Source organism: Glycine soja, chromosome 16 (genome assembly GCF_004193775.1).
Source record: "Glycine soja cultivar W05 chromosome 16, ASM419377v2, whole genome shotgun sequence".
Classification (NCBI taxonomy): domain Eukaryota; kingdom Viridiplantae; phylum Streptophyta; class Magnoliopsida; order Fabales; family Fabaceae; genus Glycine; species Glycine soja.
Window position 1 is genome coordinate 2,869,188 of NC_041017.1, and position 23,774 is coordinate 2,892,961.

The 23,774-nt window shown below is 32.5% G+C and overlaps 2 protein-coding genes, 1 long non-coding RNA gene, 1 other non-coding gene and 1 pseudogene across 4 annotated transcripts; 3 read left to right on the forward strand and 2 right to left on the reverse strand.

Moving 5' to 3' along the window:
- Nucleotides 1–2,798: 2,798 nt before the first annotated feature.
- LOC114391178 lies at nt 2,799–5,933 on the forward strand. The gene is made up of 2 exons (XM_028352195.1): nt 2,799–3,302; nt 5,180–5,933. Exons 1-2 carry the CDS (start codon nt 2,953–2,955, stop codon nt 5,580–5,582), a joined length of 753 nt encoding a protein of 250 aa, XP_028207996.1. The 5' UTR covers nt 2,799–2,952; the 3' UTR covers nt 5,583–5,933.
- Nucleotides 5,934–6,385: 452 nt separating this feature from the next.
- LOC114391070 lies at nt 6,386–8,960 on the forward strand (annotated as a pseudogene).
- Nucleotides 8,961–10,783: 1,823 nt separating this feature from the next.
- Nucleotides 10,784–11,492, reverse strand: LOC114389272. The gene is made up of 2 exons (XR_003661736.1): nt 11,302–11,492; nt 10,784–11,211 (listed from the first exon to the last, which is right to left on the reverse strand). It is a non-coding gene; the product is annotated as an uncharacterized LOC114389272 (long non-coding RNA).
- On the reverse strand, nt 10,890–11,043 carry LOC114391317. Its single transcript, XR_003662109.1, has one exon. It is a non-coding gene; the product is annotated as a small nucleolar RNA snoR145 (small nucleolar RNA).
- A 1,227-nt stretch (nt 11,493–12,719) lies between the features above and the next one.
- On the forward strand, nt 12,720–23,559 carry LOC114390707 (golgin candidate 3-like). Its single transcript, XM_028351553.1, has 15 exons — nt 12,720–13,153; nt 14,583–14,681; nt 15,949–16,077; nt 16,575–16,730; nt 17,052–17,178; nt 17,269–17,333; nt 18,235–18,399; nt 18,541–18,654; nt 18,766–18,912; nt 19,932–20,228; nt 20,425–20,490; nt 21,360–21,562; nt 21,806–21,860; nt 22,432–22,617; nt 22,947–23,559. The coding sequence occupies exons 1-15, from the start codon at nt 12,926–12,928 to the stop codon at nt 23,271–23,273; spliced, it is 2,364 nt and encodes a 787-aa protein (XP_028207354.1). The 5' UTR covers nt 12,720–12,925; the 3' UTR covers nt 23,274–23,559.
- Nucleotides 23,560–23,774: the final 215 nt, after the last annotated feature.

Consider the following 23,774-nt stretch of genomic DNA (forward strand, 5'->3'; position numbering starts at 1 on the left):
TAAATAGTCATTTGCATCCTAAATGTGTAAATTATTGAAAAATTTATCCCTAAAATATTAAAATTCAAAATTTAGTCCCAAAAAATGTAAAAAGTACGACAAATTTATCTGACCATTAACTTCTGTTCCTTACAGTTAATAAAAAGCCTACGTGGCACAGAGAGTCAAATTTGTCACACAATTGATTGCCAACATGGGCATGCTGAATAGGTTGGATGAAAATTTACCATTATTGAACCTAAATGTTGGTAAGTTATCATTATTGGAGATAAATGTGAATAGTTTTTTGTTGGACGAAAATGTCAATAATTTTTATTTTGGACCAAAATGTATATACATTTCCATTGGACAAAAATGTCAATAAGTTATCATTATTGAACTAAAATGTTAGTATTTTTTTGTTGAACCTAAATATTAGTATGTTTCTATTATACTAGTTTATTAGACCTCAAATGTTCATTAGTAAAACAAATATACTAATATGATTATATAAAACATTCAAAAAATCAACACAAAACTGAAATATGATACAATATTAAACATCAAATAAGAGACTTTTTCTAATAAAATTTCAATTAACATCATCGAACACTTTTCTTTGGGTCTTTTATATTATTTTAAATTTTGAAACAAATGAAATAATATATACACAAATATTAAAACTAAATACATCCTGTTTAAAATATAGCGATTAAGGTTTTTCATCCCTTTCCAAGTTTGTCTAATGTATATCATATCAGTTCCACAAATTCAAGCTAAATGAGTCACACCTCTAGAGTTACCAATAAAAAAATGATAAATAGTCATTTTCATCCTTAAATGTGTAAATTGCTCATAAATTCGTACTTGAAAGATAAAAATTCAAAATTTGCGAGAAATTTATCCTAAAATTATATTTTACCCTTAAATAAAATGAAATTTGTGACCTAACAAATTAGTCTAATAGAAATATTTAGGTTTAACAAAAAATTGCTGACATTTACGTCAAATAAAAAATTACTTATATTTCGATACAATAGAAAATGACTGACATTTTTGTCCAATAATGATAACTTACCGACATTTTTGTTCAATGGAAACGTACTAACATTTTGGTGCAAACTAGGAATTACTGACATTTTAATAAAAAAAAAAGTTATTGACATTTTCGTCTAATAAAAAATTACTAACATTTAGGTCAAATAATGGTAAGTTACTGACATTTTTGTCAATCTATTCAGCATGATCACGTTAGAAATCAATTTTGTGACAAATTCGTTCCTCTGTATCACATAAATTATTTTATTAACGGTAACGGAAGAAAAATAACTACTAGACAAATTTGTCATACTTTTTACACTCTCATAAACTAAATTTTGAATTTTAATCTTTTAAGAACAAATTTATTAACGATTTACACATTTAAGGATAAAAATAACTATTTATCTAAAAATAAAACTACATTTCAACACTTGTGAAGGTCTCCATGTAAGTGCGTGTTTGGATAGAAGGTCGTAGAGATATGGTTGAAGAAGTATCATTGTTCTTGTTTTTACTTTTAATTTACTCTTATCTATTAGATTTGTATAGGACTGTGCGTACCATATTTTTAACCTAAATTCAAACACATACTAAGAAGATTTGTTGCAATTGTAAGCTAACTAACAAATATCCTGGTAATACAAATATTCTTTTAGAGAAAAAAACATCATAGATGAAAAAATGTAAAAGTTTTATAATTATTCAATCACAACATATGATAAATTTGTTGACTTTAAATAATTATTTTAAAATAATTCAAATAATAATATTTAATTAAATGACATTGTCATTATATAAACATTGAACTCATTTTTATAATATTTTTTGGTAATTTTTCCCCTCTTAGCCTTTCAATCACAATTTTAATAATCTTATTTTCTTTTATTATCTTTTCTCTCTCCCTTTACTTAAAGAATATATAAAATGTTGTGAGAATGAAATTTTCCCATCAAATATAGATACAATTAAATTATAAAGGGATTTACTTTTCATTTTTATTATTTATTTCTGATAGATTATATGTGTGGAGGATGAAGTTAATTTAAAAATAATTTTAAGAGAATTATTATTTTTTATTATTTATTTTCTTGTAATTCAATAATTAAGATGAGTTATTCTTTATAACTAGTAGATTACAAGAAAAAAAAATAAAGGATGGAAACGAAGAGTAATAATCAAATATATGTTATTTCTAAAAAATATAATTATGTATCCTAAAAAAATATCTTAAAAAAATGTCATACACACTATAAAATAATTTTATATTATTATTTAATTATTATATAATATTTTTTTTTAATTTTTATAATAATTATTTTAAATTTCATAGTAACATAAATTCATATTTGATATAAAATTATTTTACATAATTATTATATAACTTTTTTGACAAAAAAAATAAAATTTAACTATTAAACTCTAAGTTATGAAAGTTGAAAAATTACAATCACAATGAGACTTTAGAAAATTATGAAAAAAACAATTTCTTAAAAAAAGTTGAAAAATAAAACTAAAATATAAGGAATGTGCCATCAATCAATTAAAGTCAAGCCCCCCAATGATCATAAATCTTTTCTCAGTAATTATTATCATATTTCATTATCATCACTCTCCCTTTCATTTTGCATGTTGTGTTTTTCTCTTCATCTTTATCCATTTTATATACTTTTCCCTTCCAAAAGTTCTGTTTTATGAAAAGAGTCCCAAAAAACAGAAAGAAAAATTGAAAATCCAACCAATTACATTTTTTCCCGGCTTAATAACTCAATAACTCCAATTATCCACATCATAATCTCATCTCCTCTCTCTCCACTCCTAGAAATTTCCACGCTCTTATTTTCCCGGAAAATGAAATTTTCTCGTTAGATTTTCCTTTTCCCCAATTCACAGTTCCGTGGGACGAAAAAAAATAAAATATCCAAAACATTTTCCATGGCTCTTCTAATCCACTCCCTGGAAATGTCCGTTGCCCCCCAAATTTCTCAAAACCCTAACCCTAAGCTGAGCAAACTCCACAGCTTCAAACCCTACCCCAAGGGCAAAGCGATTGGGTCAACGCGCGGTGTGAGAATTTCCTGCAAGGTGAAAGATTGTGTGGTTTTGGATGAGAACGTGAATTCGTACGGTCAATTTTCGGTTCCGGTGAAGCAAGGGTCGAAGCAGAGCAAAGAGGAGGAGGAAGAGAAGCAGAATTACTATGTGAATGTGGGATATGCTATCCGAACTCTGAGGGAGGAATTCCCTGATCTTTTCTACAAGGAACTTAGCTTTGACATCTACAGGTTCGGATTTTGCTTCCTTTTTTTCATGATTTTCATTATGGTTGTTGAGTGTAGAAGGGGAGAGTGTGAAATTAGTGATGCTTTTGTAATGATTTTTGTGGGAGGTTCATGATTTTTCTTCCTAGTCACACATGCTGTGTCTGTGATTATTGCACAATTATTAGAATCACATACCATTGTTGTATTTTACTTAAACAATTTAATTAGAATGCACTGAGTGAAGATTGTTACATACAGTAAGATTGATGACTTTTGTAATAATTATCTTAAGAAATTTATTAGAAGGGACTGACCGTGTAAAGATTTTTAACCTATCATCTAATCACATATCAGCATATATGGTAGTTTTGTTGGACTTTTATAATATATTCTTTAAAAGTCATTTTGAAGATGATTAATGATTGATTGGCAGTGTAAAAATCTTTAGTGTGATAGTGCATGAAATTTAGTTAGTTAATATTTAGGATGATTTAGTGTAGAAGTCATATCTAGGATGATTTTTAATTAGTCTATATTGTAAAAATCTTTAAAAAATTAAACTCTTGGCTTTATATGGCTTGAATGTTATCAAGTGAGAGCATTCTCTTTATGAAGCTTTATGAATCTTTCTAGTGGTCATGTAACCTTTACCATTCATGCAAGATCCAATGATCCAGATTTACTGCTCTCATTCATCAAAGAGGACTGCTAGCAACACACTCTTATTGTTGATTGAACTTTATTAAAAGTTAGAAAATTATAAGTGAGATTCAAAAATAAGGAGTGAGATTCACACAATTTTGTGATTTCTAACAAATTCCAGCCAACTGTAAAAAGTGTGTTTTGGAGAGTGTATTGCTAGCATTTCTCTTATCACCATAAGATAGTGCTCTTGCACGTTATGCCCTTAGACTTCTCTACCTTAATCTTTAAGGTTAGATATCATAGAGGCCCAGAGGACTGATTGCATATAATTCACATGATAACTTATTTATGAGTAAACCACAAGGATGTACTGAAGTGGGTGTAAAAGCAAGAAGATTGTGCCAATGAAGCCTGTTCTGATATTGGTAATTTTGAACTTTTGATAACCACAATTTCACTAACAATAAAAGTGTATGCCCTTTAATTATAGCAGTACTTTCCTTTTTTGGTTATCAAAATGGATGGTGCTAAAGTGTCGTATTTTAGGTACATTTAGTTTGGTGTCTGGTTGAGTATGCTGGAGTTGTAAATTGTAATTGGTTAATACTAATTACTTCATGACTTATGTCACTTTATTTGATGACACAGGTAGTTGCACTTGTTTAAACAACTGTCAAACTTGAGTCTTTACTCTTTAGCATTATTAATGTAATCAAGAAGATTATTTGATTAGTCAAAACAACAAGAAACATCGAATCTTTAATTTTTTTTTTCTAACTTATATTCCTCAAGGGTTGGCAACTTTATACAATCCATCAGTAGTATTAAGCAGAGGGCTATTCTCATCCATGAATAATGCCTATTATATGTGTTCATTTTTTTTGGTATAGACATTTTAATACAAACAGAATCAGTAAGTTGTTGTAATTTGCATGGTCTCCTTGCCTTGCCTAATACTATAGTTCAGGTCACACATATTTTTGCACTCTATATCTGGAAGGTTGAAGTAGGGGCAAAAGGTACTCTTGAGGGTCTTTGTCTTTGGACTCATTTTTTCTAACAATCCTTAAACATGTAAAACCCTAAACTTCTTTCCATCCCCTCCTCCAATATATATGAAATCAAATGCACTCTTTTAGTAATGTGAATATCAGAGGGTCCTATATGAAATAATTAAGTTAATGCAACTATGCAAGTGTCTTCTTTGGTCTGTTATGCTAAATTTGTTGACTGATATTGTCCCCTTTTTTCAGGGATGATATTGTGTTCAAGGATCCTATGAACACATTCATTGGTATTGAGAATTACAAATCTATCTTCTGGGCACTACGATTTCATGGCATGATGTTTTTCAAAGCTCTGTGGGTGGAAATAAGTAGTGTATGGCAGCCTGTTGAGAATGTCATTATGGTTCGCTGGACTGTTCACGGGATCCCACGAGTTCTATGGGAAAGTCGTGGTAGGTTTGATGGAACCTCTGAGTATAAACTTGACAAGCAAGGCAAGATTTTTGAGCACCGGGTTGACAACATTGCTATGAATTCACCTCCTCGGTTCAAAGTGTTGGGTGTGGAAGAATTAATTCGATCTATTGGCTGCCCCTCAATTGCAAGACCAACCTATTTTGAAATTTCTTCACCTCCCAAGAGAACGTAGTGTTGTTCAGGTTCTTCAAAAAAGTTTTGGTGTAAATTGTGGTAAGCAAAACATGAAGCTAGATATATTTATCTTGATTATCACATAAAGCTGTGAGAAAATGGTCTTTTGCCATAGACTTGGCTATATGGTTCTATTGGCACCAGTTATAGGGTCAGTGTTGGCTATTGTGACTAGTTGAGTTTTAGCCTTGTATATAATGCAATTGCTACTTATGGCTTACGTCTTACTTCATCTATAGATTCATATAAGGAACTTGTGTACTGGTGCCCTATTCATATGCATTTTAATCCATGTTTCTCACATCTCTCCCTATTTGACATTCAACTAAACATCAGAAGTTAGATTTGACTCTTTGAGCTCTTGCTCGTAACTGTAAATAGCAGCGCTATGTATAACTGTAAATAGTGTGATTTTCAGTGATCATTAATGTTAAACTAATGTGACTTTTATTCTTTAAATCCTCTTTGTATCATTAGAGCAACGCCTGGATAGTAAGACCCCTATCTTTTGCGTAACACACAAAGCAAGGCCTTATCATTTGCAATACAACATTTCGTTACTTCTACTGAATCAGTGATTCTTACACAAACTTTTTTATGTTATAGTCCATGGAATTGCAAATTAGTACGACTAGTTAATTTGGTCTTTGATCTTACAAAAAGGTAAATTCAGTCTTTAATCTAATTATTAGTGAATTTCGGCCCTGATATTAAAGAAACATGATCTTACAAAAAGACTATTTTTTTCTTTGTTTTCTGTGTGATTGAAAGGACTTGGGAGAGATCAGAGATGTGAGAAACATGGATTTAACAGCCATAATTGCTCAACCTGTGATTGGGTATCCTTGCGGTTACTGATTTTGTTGGGGTTTTGCGCCATGCAAAAAAAAAAAAAAAGGCCAGTACGGTAGTGAAGTGAGGGTAATTTTGGAAATTTAAAAATAAGAAGTTCATGAGGGAACTTTTATGGTACATTGGAAGTAACAGCCAATGTCTAAAGTCCATCTATTTAGCTAAAGAATCCAGGTTGGATTTCTAGGGTATGCAATTTTTTTTTATCATTAATAATCACGTGTTGTGTTGTGAGCGATATTAATTTTTGATTAAGTGAATTTTATGTTTAATTTTTATCAATGTAAATTTTTTTTTAGATCAATACTGAGTGATATTAATTTCTTATCTAATTTATCCAATGAATCAAAATATTTTGTGATGTCTAACCTGAAAAAAAAAGGTCCAAAAACAAATGAATGAAAGGATGCTCTCTGTCTCACACACACACTCCGTGGAAGAGGTAACTTGAAGTCTTCAACGATGGCTACGAATTCGATTACCTCATCCTCCTTCCGAATAGTCTCAACCAGAATCCGTCTCTCTCTCTTCTGCAAAACCTCACTTTTCCTTACATTCCCCACAAAAGTCTTTCTCAAAACCCATCACCTTCCACAGATTTCAACCATCACCACCACCCTCATCATCATCACCATCAGCATCCCTTCAACCCATCGAAGACCTTCCTCCCAAGCTCCAAGGGCCAATCCGTCCCCGAACCAAAAGCCAAATACGAACAGCTCATCTTCTACGGCAAGAACCTCAAACCCCTCGAACCCCAATTCAAAACCAACGACAACAAGGTCCAAGGCTGCGTCTCCCAGGTCTGGGTCCGAGCCTACCTCGACCCGAACCGAAACGTCGTCTACGAGGCGGACTCCGACTCCGGCCTCACCAAGGGCCTCGCCGCGCTACTTGTCCAAGGCCTCTCGGGTCGACCCGTTAATGAAATCATTCGGGTTACGCCTGATTTCGTCACGCTGTTAGGGTTACAGCAGAGCTTGACCCCTTCGAGAAACAACGGGTTCTTGAACATGCTGAAATTGATACAGAGGAAGGCTCTTATGTTGTACGTGGAAGCTGAAAAGGGTGGTGGTGAGTTCGCTGAATTGAACTCATAGAAGTCACCTGAGTCAGAATCTGATGGCATTGTTAAGAATTCTTCAAGTGGTGGAGAAAGTTCTGAACTTGGTGGTGATTCTAAGATACCATTATTGGAATTGGGGGGGAGGGGGAAGAGGGGCATTGTTGAGAATTCAAGTGGTGGAGAAAGTTATGAACTTGGTGGTGAATCTGAGATACCGTCAGTGTCAGCATCACGTGGTGATGAGAATTTGGAATTGGGGGGGAGGGGGAAGAGGGTAAGGGAGAAGGAGCTTGAACCTGTTGAATAGGAAGTGGAAGAAGTGTCTTATCAGCATGCGGGGCATGCTGGGGTTAGAGGGAGTGATGGGGAGACACATTTCAATGTGAGAGTGGTGTCTATAGAGTTTGCAGGGAAGAGTTTGGTTAAGAGGCAGACTTATCTATGGCCTGCTACAAGAGCAGTTGGATGCTGGACTGCACACGATTGATTGCTAAGCTTCTAACAATGAAGATTTTAGTCTTTTATTGTCATGAGAGACTTTACAATTGCAAAGGGTTGATAAGAAGAGAAGAAGAATGGAGATGGAAGGGAAGAATGACTTCTAATGGTTGATTTCCCTTATTGCCGCACAATTCTAGCCTTTGCTCTGGGTGGGAAGCTTTAATTTTTGTGGGTATTCTTTGTATCCGTGTGTTTTTTCCTTCTTTCTTCCTCTTTTTAAAGGTGCAGTCTACTTGAATTTTACACGAACTCGCACTAAGTGCAACTTCTCCGTATTGAGCGAGTGAGTCGGTAGTCACGTGTTTAGTGCGCGACTCACTCTAAGCGCGCCTTCACGTGATATCAGGTTTCTTCATGTGACCGTGTCATACTAAGCGCGTATGGCGCGCTGAACAAACATTTTCAGATCTTCAACTTTTCTCTCAAATATAAATTTACCTATACAACAATTTAGAAGCAATAACCCAGGGGAAATCCAACAATTTTTATATGACTTAATCACAAAATATACCTATACATAACCGTTATCATTCGTAGAATTTTAGCCTCATATAGTTCATTTTTTAAACATTTTAGAAAGTGGAAATGCAGTTGAAATTTTAGAATAAATTGTTATCTTGTGGTGCTAGTGAGTAAAATAAAATTGGATTGTTTTACTATTTGTAACTAACATATAGGGTGTATGATAGGGTGTGGCCCCTATTAAAAAGGTGTATGAGAGGAGAAATAAGGGAATAGAGCTGCTTGAGTTGGTTACATAAGTCAGCATAGTTAGTTAGAAGTAGTTAAGATTGAGAGATGTTTGTACAAAAAGGGGAGGAAGGCTTAGGAAGGGATATTCAGGAAAATTGAAAATTGTTTGTGGGGAGGATTCTGGTCCCTCAAAGAACCAAAGCTATTCTTTCTGTGATTCAATTCGTTATTGGGGAATAACAGTTTTGTTCTTCTTTTCGTTTCTTTTCTTGGTATTCTATTCCTGTTATATCCCAGTTTCTATGAGTGTATCATGAACATACAATGAAAATTGTACTAGATATTTGTCATCTATTACATAAATGCTGGAATAATTTCTGGTATTTGTATTCTATAGAAATTAACTAAGAGGGAAAAGATTTCCCTAGGAAAGTAAGGATTCCACTGTAATTTCTAACATAGAGGAATAATGACCCTTAGGAGATTAAGGATTCAAATGTAATTCTGAAGTTGTTTTAAACAGATTATGACATTGACACCTTGGAAGTTTTTGAAACCTAAAACGCGCCCTCTGGTTTTGATATTGTTATTTCATAATTTTCATCTGTATATAATTGTGTAGAAGTTTGTGTAAAAACTGTCAAAGTCTGCGCAAAATTTGAACATGGCAAGTCTATCATAAGAAAATTAAAAATAGTAGGCAAGTATAATTTGCTGTATTATCATCTATGCCTTTGGTGCATCTTTTATTCGTGGAAGTTTTCCATTATCATATTGTTGACTTTGTACTTAATTTAATCGAAGAGTTTCACCTTGTAACTTCTCTGTGTGCCTTGATCCTTCCAAAGAGAAAATTCACATGTCAATTTGATATTTTTGTGACAAATGTTACTTGTTAGTTTGAACTCCCAACTTCTTTTCCCTTTCTCTTTTCCTTCATTACAAAGCCAACCTTGTATCTCTTGACAATTTGACATTGTTATCGCCTTTTATGCTGTTTAAATTAGCCAGATATGATAGCGTAAAGGTTTTGAACTTAATGTTACATGGAGCCTAGTAAATATGTGGCTCCACACCACTCCTGCCCATCCACAAGTACTTCCCACCGACTATTTTTCTTTATTTAATTTGTTGTTTTCTTTTTCATAATCAACCACAAAAAATCAAGCCTTTTTCTCATAAGGTGGGATTGACTATATGTCATAATTTCATAATCAAGTTTACATTTGAGTTATCTATATACCACTATTATGTGTGACTTTTCTATATACCACTATTATGTGTGACTTTTGGGTCTATTTGGAAGATTTCACTTATGGATATCTATCCTATGCTTTTGACTTGATAATATTTCTGTTTATACATGAACTGCACAAGGTTTCAATTCTATCCACCGAGTTCATTTACTGAGCTGTGGGCAAGATTAATGTCCTTCCTCAGCAGAGTCCAATGAATGCCAAGTTATTCTTTTTCCTATTCTCCTTGCTTTTTGTCAAAAAAAAAAAAAAATCACACAAAAATTTAATCTTTAGGGGATAAAACTCATTTATTCAATTATTTTGACATATAAATTTTAGGTAACCTGTTTGGCCGGTAATTTTGTTTACTATTAACCTGTTGGGTGCTTATAATCCATAATTACTGATTAGAGAAAACTGGTTTTTTTTCCTTCTTATTCTCAATCAATCTTTACAATTATATCTTTTTTTAACAGATTACTTATTAGGTTCCAATCCAAGAAAATGTAAGTTGTTCCCTCCAGTTTTTTTTTTTTTTATACTCATTGGTAATTCAATCACATACAACCAAACATATAATAAAATTTGGTAAATTTTATAACATCTATTTTAAAAATCACACAATAACAATTTAATTTATACAGGGGAACAAAAATTCTTTATTTTACACTTGTTCACTCATTTACCTAGGTCACCTCTGCCATACTCTAAATTACCAGTAGGATCCTATGTACGGTAATATCTCCATGTAGTAACATCTTTCATCTTTATATACAGATATTATATTTGGCAGACACCGAGACATTACCGTTAGTAGAACATAAGTTAAAACATCATATCCCAGGTAAATGATAAAGCCAAAAAAGTGAAAATGATTTCCACTCATTTGTACAAAATGAAAAAAGAAAATGATGTGAATTATAGAGCAGAAGATATGTAGTTTTTAGAGGAAATAAAAAATATAGCCGAGGGTTCTAGATGCACCAAAATGAAAGAAAAATTTGGGCATCTTACGATTCGGCAAATAACTCTGCGAAGGGTGTTAAATTTCATTGTTAGAGAGGCCTCAACAATATGAGTAACTCGCCTCCCTGCTGGGACCTTCGCATTTATAGTTTCATAATGTTAATAATAATGATGTGAGAAAATCACTTACAAAAGTAGATCCAAGCAAAATGCAGGAACACTTTTGGAATTGAGATCGGATCTCCATTCAATCTCCGAAGGCAAACTTGAAGAAAAAGCGCACTGACTTAAAGCGCTTCCTCCATAGGAACCTTCGATAAGATTTTCAAAACAAAAAAAAATACACGAGTTTAAAATTAAAAAAAGAAAAAGCGTTGCGATGATGCTCAGTGAATACGAACCATAGGAGTAAAAGAATCAAGTTGCGGAATGAGCCGCAATCGATGGTTGGCTTAACCATCATTCCTTTGTTTCTCTTCATTGCATCGTGTTTTGTTTGTTAAACGAAACGAATTGAATGAGATGCGGCAACGGCAGCAGCAGCTACGGCAACCCTAAAATTCGATACAAGTTAACATATACAGTCGCAGCTCATTTTATAGAGAGCGTTATGGGCCTTTTTCTTTATTGGTCCAGAAAAATATTGTTTCAAAGATCAAATTGTAGTGTTCGGGTGAGAATTATTTTCTTTACTTTATAAACAAATAAATAATTAAAATTAAGGAAAATGATTAGCTTAGGCAATTTTAATTAATGATATCATAAATTTCAATTTTATTTTAAAATATTCATAGATTTAAATGTTTTAAATAATAATAATGATTATATTTAGGACAGATAAACTTCTCCATCAACATTTCTAAAAGAATAGTAAAAGAAACAAAAATAAAATAGGTTTATACATAAGTTAAATATAAAGAAGTTAAAATCAGAAAGTTCCTACAAATTAGCTTCTTTTTTCTTTTTTCTAAAAGTGTTTATAAAAAAATATATCTAAACATACTCTTCATAACATTGCTTTTAATTTAAAAAATATAATTTTATTTCATGAATGTGATTGTTGATGAGTTGATATGCATTGCAAATGATGGTTGGTTCCAGTTGAAAGAGTTAGTTTTTCTTGATGAATTAAAATTTGAATTTTCGTTGGAAAAAATACCTATATTTAGTATTCATGTTTTGAATAAGATTATTCATTTTATGAAAAAAAAGATTAAATAAATTTACTTGCATGCCTCAACCATAAATTTCACGATAAATGATATAAAAGAATTTAGTAATTAATATATCTTAAAATAGTTTATTTTTGGTATAATTAAGATAAGATAAAAAATACATCAATATATATTTTATAATAAAAGATAAACCAATAATATTTTTTTTAAAATTAAGTTTTTCTACGTAGACATATATCATGTCACTTCATAAATTTAATATGTAATACGTAATACATATTTTTTTATCAGTAAGGACAAAAAAATATGATATTTTTTTTTCTAATATAAAAGGTAAGAGATAACATAAATCTAGAATTTACTACCTAAACATATGTTACGTCACAACATGTGATTCAGTAATAGATAGTTTAAATTATATATATACACGATATCTTAGTAATTCCAATTGATATATACTTTTATTATTTTTATATTTCAACAATTTATGAAATAAAAACAAAATAAAATTATTTATGAGATGATATTAGAAATGCATTAATAACCAATGCAGCGAGCTCTACACGTATCACAGAACGTGGCATAAAAATAAAATATTAAAATAGACATGTAACCCTCGTACGAAAAATAAAAAGAATTTAATGAAAGAGTTTTCTTTCTCCTCCCATCTGAGATCTGCCAGGAATTGCACATTGCAGTGCCTACTTTCACAGATTTAGTCTCTCCCATTTCCCCGACAAAACAAAATTTTTTTTTTTAAAAAAAAGCTTCGGCTACAACAATTGCATATATATACATAATTCATTCCTTCACTGCAATTTTTTCGGGGGATACGTTTGGAATTTGAATCATGTGGGGCACCATTGCCAATTTGAAGGAGAACCTCAACAAGATCGCCCTCGATGTTCATGACGACGACGACGACGACGAAATTTTCCGAGTGTACGGTGCCGGAAGCCCATCCAATGGCGGCAGCTCTGCCGTCTCCGATCGCCGGAGCTCCCACGGCTCCGTCCGTTCCAGATCGGGGATTAGGTCGCCGCTCGCAAACGGCATCGATCATGCCTCTCTTCCTGAGGTCACTCTCTCTCTCTCTCTCTCTCTAGAAGTTGTGTGGTGTGGTGGATTGTGTGTTGTTTATCGAGTGAAGAAAGAGTTTAGCTATTGACCTGTAGCTAGGAAAGCGTGTGAATTTTTTTTATTAGCTTCGGAACCTAATAGTAATAAGGGCGTATCTGGTTCTGCAATGAACTGGGTTTTGGGTTTTAGTTTTGGACAAAACCTAAACACAGTTTGTTAGATGTTTGTGGTGTTTGCCGATCAGAATTGGAGTTTCACCTGAATATTTCCGCATAATCCTTTGTAATGCAAACTTTTACTGTTATGCAGATTAGTGAAATTTCAATTCTAATTGGAAAACAACATAATCAACACCTTAGGAACTATATACAAGTTGAGAAATAGGCTTGTGCATTGAGAGTGTAAAGCAGCACCATTTATGGTAAATTTGCAATGGTTGACGGTGTAAAACTGCCTTACACAGTTACACTGTTAGTACATGACCATTAAAACTAGACTCTATAAGTTTTGTCCATGTCATGTTATTTTTAGACATATTTAAAGATAAAATAAATAACTACTATATGTTCCCTTATTTTTCAATGATTTTTATTCAAAACAAATAAAATGCCTTTTTTGTCTTTCCAACTTTGAGGAAGTTACTTACGATTGTTTTTTTTTATCTCCATAGCATTGTAAACTTGCCTTTCTTTCAAATAGGCATGACAACTTTGAGGGTAGGGAACGGGTTTGACTCTCCCCGCCCCTGCCAAGGATGAAGCGGTTCGGGTTTAGGAGAGGCAAAGATGAAAACTTTAAACTTAACCCATCTCTATCAAGATTTACTCATATATATTTTTAAATAAATCATAGGTTAAATTATTAACTACGTTTTAATGCTAATAATATAAAAAAAATAATAAATAACGAGAATATTAAAAGAAAAGAAACTTAGAAACTAAACTATAGTTTTGGTAAATTTTGTTATGTCAAGTTTAGTATTTAATTATTATCATTATAACTTCAATTATTTCACTATTATGTCTGGGTGAATCCGGGGTAGGGCTTGTGTTCATATCCTTGACCTCGCATTTGTAAAGCGGGAAAACCCAAACGCAATCAAATCAGTTTTCCCCCCATCAAAATCATGTTAGAGGTTAGAAAAACTGGGAAAACTCGAACCCATTAAAGTTGGGTTGGGGTTAGACGGTACCTACTGGTTCTGATTTAATTGTTATGCCTACTTTCACATAAAAATTAGTAGTAGGCTAATCAGTGAAAATTTGCTATTAGTGCTTGAAATTGTAGTGTACTAAATGTCTATATTTTTTAACTTGTTTTTGCCCCTAGAATCCCCTTACTTTAGTAGTGGTAAGGTTAAATAAGATGTCATTTTGTAACTCAAAAGAAAAAAAATGTCACTTCAGTGTTTCTTTAACTTGTTATAGATAGAACAATACAAAGCAGAAATCAAGAAACTTCAAGCATCCGAGGCAGAAATTAAAGCATTGTCAGTTAATTATGCAGCTCTCTTAAAAGAAAAAGAGGTATGGCCATTACTTTCCAGAATATATGTAATTAATGTACATTTAATCTGTAGATTTTTGTTTTCTCCAGTTTAACTTGTTGAAGTTGCACAATTATTTCAGATTCTGCTGAACCAATTTTTAATGTATAAATAACTTGTCTTTTCTGTTTATTTATTGAGCTCATTTCGTTTAACTAAGGTATCTTCTATATCATTTGAAGAACTAGTGTCATATCTTGGTTTTATTTTATGTAACTTTTGTCTTTTGAAATTATCAGATACAAAATGATTAATGTGCTGTCACCCAAAAGATTAAACTTTTGGGCTATGAAACCCAGGTACATATGATATTGGTATAATACATGGATTTGGAAATTTAAAAAAAAAAAGATATGACACTATCAAGATATGCTAACAAAAAAATATATGTGTAACATAAATGCGCAATACTTGTAAAGAGATATTCACATTACTAATTACTCATTAATACATAAACATATGAATAGTCAATAGATGATGAATACAATTTACAGAAGAGATACTTTGGTCATAAATTGTAAGAAAGAATTGTTACATATCATTTGGAAGATAGAAGACAAGCCAAGAGAATCTCCTCCATTTTAACAATAGACACTATCAAGAGCCTTTTAACAGTAAAAAACTACAAATTTACAGAACTGTGTGTTGAGCTTTATCCTTGGAATGTCAGAATTAAAAAAAAATTAATGGATACTTTTTGGATATGTATTGGGACGTATCAAATGCATGTCAGTATCGAATATGTGTCTGACAGTGATACTTTTACATTTTTGGAGTATGTGGACTTCACAGCTTTTGGGATAGTTAATTTGTGACATGCTATCAGAGCCTTTACAACCATGTGGTCTAGAGTTCAATCCTTGTTGCCCTTGTTCTTGTAAACAGAAGTTAAATTTCTGCACCAGGGTAGCCTTGTGCATTTTTTATTCTTAAAGCTCAAAGGGCTGTGAGGGGGCATGTTAAATATGAAGCTATTCATGCACAATTGCACATTCTCCCAATAGCTCAAGCTTCTGCGATAGTTGATTCCTAACAAAAATCTTTATGGACCTTATCTTGGGTCAGTTTAAAATAAAGTGATCTCAGCAACAATGGGCCTTATCTTGTCTTTTAAATGTTAATTTTCTTGAATACAATGCATAATAGATTTTTATCTTAATTACATGGCCTCTTGGAGAAGTTTCATTAATATTCAGGTTCAATTTATCTTAACTACTAATTCATTGTTTTCATTAATGGCCTTTCAGGATCATATTGTTAAATTAAATAAAGAAAATGGCTCACTAAAGCAGAATTTGGAGGCTACAAATGCTGCTCTGCGTGTCTCCAGAATCGAAGGTTCTGGAGCATCTACAAATGGCACTTATACAGTCAAGGTATTCCCATATTCTAATTAAAACTTTATTATGGCAAGTTTAATGTATGTCAACCTGTGCTGGAGGTCCTCCATTATATTTGGTTTCTGGTATTTTATTACCTCCATGTGAAATTTAATAAGCAATGAGGATGTTTGACTGGTAGTGCCATTTGCATTCTCATATTGCAGCTATGATTCAAGTTTGGTTTTTGGGCCTTGAGTTTGAGCAGTACGATAGTATATTTTTCAAATTTGTTCAAAGAAAAGGATCAACAGAATGCCACAAACCTATTCTAAACATGCTTCTTGTTTTATAGATGAGTTGTGGACTTTTGGCTAGAATTATGAGTGGGCAACTGGGCATACAATATAACCTTACTAAAATGCTTTTTCGAGATTCTATTATTATGTGTTATATTGTAAAGTACTAATGTGGCTAATAGTAGTTAGCTATATGTCTTTGATCTTGATAGATAACGAAGAATTCATGTTGTCTACTTTTAAATATTTGTGCAGGGAAGTAGTGATCAGTCACCCAATCAACAGCATAAGTTCAACACTCAACGGAAAAATCGGTATGCTATAAACAATGGAACCATGTCTGCTTTGGAATCTGATGCTATTCAAAGTGAGATGGAAATCAAACATTCAAATTTACAAGGAAATCATCAGGTAATGATACCTTTAATTTCTGGTTGTTCTTAAACAGTGCACCTGCATAAGAAGATTTTCTATTATGTGTTGTTTGTTTATGATATTCCTTGTATATATTGGATTTTGATATATTAGTTTATTGATTTATTGTAAGTCTGTTTTGATTTTCAAGTTTCCCTCGGCATGAAGTGCACCTTCATCTTTTCCCCCAATGGACATAACTTATAATTTGGTTTCTCTGTCTTTATAATGCAAAAAGCTATTATCACATTTTGCTAGCTTATATTTTTATCTTTAGTGATGAGTGAATTTGACAACAGATGTATGAATGCCTTCTAGGAGCTTGGAGATTTGGTTGATGGAAATACCACAGTAGCTGTACAACATGCCCCAGAAATACAGAAGTTGAGGTTAGAACTAGAGCAAGAACATAATCAATTGGCGAACATTCAGCTAAAATTCCAAGGTATTTTTATTTGGCTTTTGGAATGTCTAAATTGTATCTTAACATGTAAATAGAAGTGGCCTAACGTTCTGATTCTGTCTTCAATGTCAGAGGAACAGAGATTCAACAAGTCTTTCCAGGAGGAGCTTAACATATTAAAGTTGGAAAGAGACAGAGTGAGTTATATATATATATATTTTGATGATCATGGTTGCAACATATTTCCTTAATCACACTTAAGAGAGCATCATCTATATCAGTAGTTTAACAGAATAACAAACTGATTGTGTTCAATATAATTTGAAGGAGCATACTTTTGAACCTAAGAGAGCTATGTGAATGAAGCAATAGATGTATATATGGAATGAATGTTACATTTCATTGTTGTGTATTCTGGGACATCTTTTGTGTTTGATACTTTTATCATTGTCTTATTGCTATCAATTCTGTCTTTTCAGTGATGAGACATGCTGTGATGTTAGAGAACTATCAATCAAAAGCTCCAAATAAAATTTTCAGCCTTTTAAAAACACCCTTGCAAATTGTGGCCTTTATTCATTTTACTGTTAAAAGACTCATAATGCACTCATTAAATATTGAACTATATATATATATTTTTTTAAAAAGAATGCTCTAGTATTTAAATAGCTTTTGATGGACACAAAATAATGAGTTTTAGTTTCAAACCAATGGATAGATCAAAGGCATATACAAATCTGCCTTATACCAAAAAAGATTAGAAAAAAATGGCTTGCTGTGTAAATTCAGATAGCAACCCAAATTGAAATTCTTTTATTCTATTTCTGAATAGCAAATAAATTGACATAAACTAAAAGAGAATATGGACAACTTTTACCAATTCTTCAAAATCTTTTCATTTTTTCTTCAGATAATACTATTTTAAACTGATAAGTAATAATTTGATCGTTTTATGGCCTACATTCTAATCTCTTCCATTGCAACATTTGACCAATAAGGGTATTTTCAAGGAATCTTACAATGTTGCTATGCCATAGGCTGGGATATATAGTTTTTGGTTATCTAACTTGTACATATATTATGTTATTGCTTTTGAAGACATCGAAGGAGATGAACAAAATACATAATGAATTGAATGAGAAAGTATCAGAAATAAAGCATCTGGAACTTGAGTTGACAAGACGGGAAAATGAAGGTGGGGTGGCTGTTGATAGCTTAAAAAGACTTATCAAAACCTTAGAGAAGGAAAACACCACACTTAAGGTTGGTATGTATATGCATTACCATATCTTACAGCACCATAAAATGTTTACTATTTTTGTGCTAAAAAACTGATCATGATGCTTTTGTATTATTTTGTTTCTGAAGTGCACTCTAATACGATCCTATTCCCCTTGTTATTAGATGGAAAGGACTGAAATTGAGGCTGAACTTGAAAATAGTAGGAAGTCTTTCACTGATAAAATGATGCTTGATGCTTCACATATTCAGAAAAAAGATTCTAGCAGTGTCGGTGATGTGAGCCAAAACTTAATAGCAATATGTGTTTTACAGGTTATGTATTTAGATCCTTGCTCATAATTATTTTTCTTTTCTTTTTGGGATTGGGCCACTGGCTTTTGGTAACAGATGCCAGAACACTCCAAAAGTTTTCCAGGAAAGGAAGAAATGGAAAGATCCTTACAAAACCTTAGTAAAGATTTGAAGGAAACACAACAGGACAGGGACAAAGTGGTGCAGGAATTGAACCGCCTCAAACAGCATTTACTGGAAAAGGTTTTATTCTTTTTACTAAAGTCTTTATCTTTATTTTCTGAAGTGAACCAATGGTAATTAAGCATGATATTCAAGAGACAAATAATGACTCAAATTGTGTTCATTTTTCATTTGTGCATATCTCATTAATTATATTATATAATATACTTGTGAGATATATTTTTCCTGTGTTAAATTTGACCTGCCTTGTTCATTACTAACTGACCAAAGATAGTCGACTATAGTTTACTATACAATGTTAGAAACTGAATCAAACACTACTAGTTGGTGTATATCTACTGTATCATCCTCTCACAATGAACAATAAAGACTGAAACTATATAAAGATAACACAGGGTATGCGAGAGACCTAGCACTCTCCCTCACTGCCCTCTACTTTTCCTGGCTCTGTCTTCTGCCCAACTCCTTTCTTATAGCCATTCATGTTAACTTTCCCTCCCAACTCCCCTTGATTGCCTTTACTGGAAATGTTATGCAAACAACTCGATTTCTCTTTCTTTTCATGCAATTTGTTAAATTAATCATTCAATTCTCCCAATTGCTTCTCTGCACTCTTTTTATTATGAACCTTAGTTGTAGGTGGTTCTTCAACATACAATTAGACTGACACATTTACTGTATCCATATTGAATTGGACTCTTGTTGATTAGTGATGTCTGATTGATCTTTCAACATTGTCGTTTCAACGATAATATGCAGTATGAAAGCTTATTTTATGTGGTCCTAATGACATCTAAACAGTGCAAACATATGCATTGCAATGATACTTTGTTTAACAACCTTTTAGTTTTCCTAATAGAATGAGGTTTGGTCATGATTTAGTTGCTTTCATTCTGTACTTTAGTTGGATTTGTTTATCTATACTTTGTGTTTCATCTATTTTGCTATCTACTGGAATGTTATAATTTTTTCTCCCTAATTATCCGAGTGAATGATTTCCACTTGCATTTTTCCTGGATAGATTTACTAGATCCGTCTTTCTGAGACATCAATGATGTTTTCCTTACTTATTTATCTAGGCATCTGAAGACTCAGATAAAATGGATGAAGACAGCAAAATCATTGAAGAGCTACGTGATAGCAATAATTATTTAAGGGCTCAAGTATCACATCTTGATAGAACTCTGAAGCAAGCACTTGCAAGTCAAGAGGAGCTGAAGATGGCAAATGATAGTGAAATTCTCAAGTCCAAAGAAGCCATTAATGACCTGAACAAGAAACTAGCAAACTGTATGAGCACTATAGATGCTAAAAATATTGAACTTTTAAATCTACAGACAGCTCTAGGACAGTACTATGCTGAAATTGAAGCCATGGTACAAAAACACATCACTGTATCTTTTTTTAATTATTCATAAATTACTGACAATAATTTGGTTGTTAACACTTGCCCTGTTTTATTTTTTTGGTACAGTTCCTTACATTTTTATATCAATATTTTTTAAAGTCTGTGTGTGCTTGTGTCTTTAGTTATGCTGAGTTAGCTTACTTGCACTATATTTTGTTCCATAGGAGCATTTAGAAAGGGAGTTGGCTCATGCAAGAGAAGAAATAGCTAAGCTTTCTCAACTTTTGAAAGTAAGATTCTTTCTTTCTCTAAACACCATATATGGATCACCTGAATGTGCTCATTACTACTTTATGCTAGTTAGGTTACCAGTGCATTACACAGGCGTTTTAAATTTTTAATAAACAATATTTAGTACATACTTCAATTAGTAGCATTAAAAAAACTTATAATCAAAATATTTAAAAGAGAAACATTAGTTAAAATTAATTTATTGCAAAATAAATCAATGTAGACATAATAAATCTTAATCAAGTATAACCTTTCGAATTATTTGTGTTAAATTTATATACACATAAGTTATTATATTTATTTTAACATGCAATAATTTTTTTAAAGATTTAGAAAGCCTTTAGAATTGTTACTCTCTATCTTTTCCAATATAGTTTTGACTCAGTCCTAATTTGATAAATTTCCTGTTAAATTTTCAAACAAAACTATTTTGGCAATAAACACCTTTCTTCTTTTAGTTTGTTTTTAAGTTTTCAAATTTGTAGTTTCATTAATATTTATTCCTAATTAGTCATCTAAGTTGTTAGATTAGTAAAATATTTTCATGACGGCTAACTCTATTAGTGTCATCAACTTGTGTGGCAAAATGTCGTTGGTACAATGTAGGAACTAGGTAGAATTAATCCCTTAGTGGTGTTGCAGAAGTAGCTTTTAGGAAAACAGTTAATTTGATAACTTGGAGAATTTTTGGAATGCAAAAAAGTTAAAAGAAAAATTTCATTACTCAAAATCTTTATTCATTTGATCTTATCTCACATTGTTCCCGAAATTTTTGCTCAAGTATGTTGGTCTAATAAGGATAAGAAATCAACTTCTTGGCATTCCTGATTTAGTAAGCTGTAGATTGAATGGTTATTGCTATTACCAGGAAGCAGATCACAGAGCAGATGTATCAAGGAATGAAAAAGAAGAAATTTTAGGCAAGCTTTCACAATCTGAGAAGGTGCAAACTGAATGGAGAAGTAGAGTAACCAAGCTTGAGGATGACAATGCCAAATTGAGGAAGGTTCTTGAGCAGAGTATGACACGGTTGAATAGAATGTCGATAGATTCAGATTATCTTGTTGACAGGTTAGCTTGTTTGTGTTCTTAGTATGTTTTTTTTCCAATATTTGCTCGACCATTTCATTTCTAATAAACTGATGAATTTCCTGGAAGGTGCATTTGTCTACTCACTTTTTCTCTTTAATTTCTTATAAGGTTATTGTTGGAATCTTCTAAATAAGATTTTTGGATGGATTTAGACATGGGATAATTTCTGTTATTATGTGAGATAGTAAACTATTATGCTAATCTAAATTGAATTGGTGGCAGGCGCATTGTGATAAAATTACTTGTAACTTATTTTCAGAGAAATCACAGCAGAGAGGTATGAAAATCTTATACTTTTGGTTTCTTTAGTTGCATTTTAGTTTTTACAGGACTGGATCTGGAATGGAACCCAATGTCCTTTATTATGCACAAAATTGTCATAATTCATGTTGCATGTGTATGGATGTGAGGGGAGCTGAGAGCACAAATTCCATGTACTCAGATTTAGTACACCAAATTTCTGATATTTGGTTAGCATTTTAACCAAGTCCCATGTATGGTTAATTAGGGGAAATAATCACCTTATCCTTGACTTTTCTCAGGGAGCAGTAAAAAAAAAGGAAGCTTTTTTACCTTCGAAATAAACTAATCCACAAATCCATGAGGTCTGTGAGAAAAATGATAAGACACATGAAGTATGAATGCAATACTTGTTAATGTCTTAACCTATAAGTATCAACTGGAAAGGTTATGAAATTGTATTCTCCACTTGCATTTGTTTACTTGCAGCTTGTTATGTTTGCTTTCCTTAACTTGTATTGCTGATGTTGGCTGTGTTATTTTATTTGATTTGTGGGATGTTTTGTTTAAATTGATCTTGTGCTTAGCGTTCGTTATATTGGGGACAGGTTTTGGACCTCATGGTTCGCATGCTAGGATTCTCTGATGAGGATAAGCAGAGGATTGGAGGTGCTCAACATGGTTCGGGTAAAGGTGTTGTTCGAGGAGTTCTTGGGCTGCCTAGCCGCTTGGTTGGAGGCCTCTTGGGAGGAAATTCGACTGACACAGCTGCAAATGCAGGATCTGATAACCAGGTGATTTCTTCTCATTTGGTATGACTTTTTTCTCCTTTTGGGGTACGTATGGCTGTTTTTGAACAGAACAGAGAGGCAGATAGCCATTGATGAGAAAATTGAGGGAATAGATTTATATGATTCTATGAAATATGGATTGTTATCTAGTTGCGTACTTGTTAAAATGAAACCAATGATTTTTTTCCTCACTGAACCAATGATTCTAGTGCTTTAGACAATTGAGTTGATTTTTAGTCTTTTTAGTTGTGCGGTTGTGCCTTAACATTGAACATCTTCCTTATTTATACCAGCAGATGCTTTGTAAGTTCTGCTTACGTTTCTTCTTGCAGTCTTTTGCAGATTTGTGGGTTGATTTTCTTCTCAAGGAAACAGAAGAAAGAGAGAAGAGAGAATCATCAGAAAATACAGGTAAAGCCATGGAAAATTCTTCCGATAAAAGTCCTTATACTATCCCTGTCACTCCACCATTTTCCAATCGGAGGTTTGATGCTGGAACACCATCTGCTTTTCAAATTACTCCAACAAATCAAAACATCAGTCGTCCCCCTCGTGGTTATTTTCAGCATTCTGAACATTTTGATTCTGAGTTCTCAACAGTTCCTCTTACATCATCTGATGGTAAAACTACTAGTTCAAACCAGCATCCGAGATACTGAATATACATTGGAGTACCCAATTAAACAAATGTATATATCATTGTTTGTTCAATTAATTCTTTCACATTCAAAATGAGTCTCTTTTTCACCTAAGGGGGTACGGGGAACTTTTAAAGTTTTTACTTTCCATTGCCTTCGGCATCTCGTTTGATTTGACGTATATAATTTGGGAATTTTGGAAGATGTAGATGTCATATAATATCGTTCCCATTGCTTTACTGCATATAATACAATTCTATACTTGAACCAATTAGCAGCTATAATATATTCTCTATTTTGTGATGCATATTCTCTATTTGTCAATGGTCCTGATGTTATAACTTTTTATGCTAGGAAAATAGCGAGCTTAAAATTTAATATTTATATTTTATACATCTTGATTCAAGAAAAATGATTGTGACTGTATTTGGTATCAATTGCTGTGGTTGGAAAAACCAAAGCCGGGGATTTGCTGTATCTAATTGAAAATGGTTTAAGTATAGTCCTTTAAGTTTTCAATTT

Coding starts and splice junctions, on each gene's coding strand:
- LOC114391178 (XM_028352195.1), top strand. CDS start 2,953: ATGGCTCTTCTAATCCACTCCCTGGAAATGTCCGTTGCCCCCCAAATT. Junction 3,303..5,179: donor CTTAGCTTTGACATCTACAG/GTTCGGATTTTG, acceptor CCCTTTTTTCAG/GGATGATATTGTGTTCAAGG.
- LOC114390707 (XM_028351553.1), top strand. CDS start 12,926: ATGTGGGGCACCATTGCCAATTTGAAGGAGAACCTCAACAAGATCGCC. Junction 18,913..19,931: donor AACAGCATTTACTGGAAAAG/GTTTTATTCTTT, acceptor TTATTTATCTAG/GCATCTGAAGACTCAGATAA. Junction 20,229..20,424: donor ATGCTGAAATTGAAGCCATG/GTACAAAAACAC, acceptor TTTGTTCCATAG/GAGCATTTAGAAAGGGAGTT.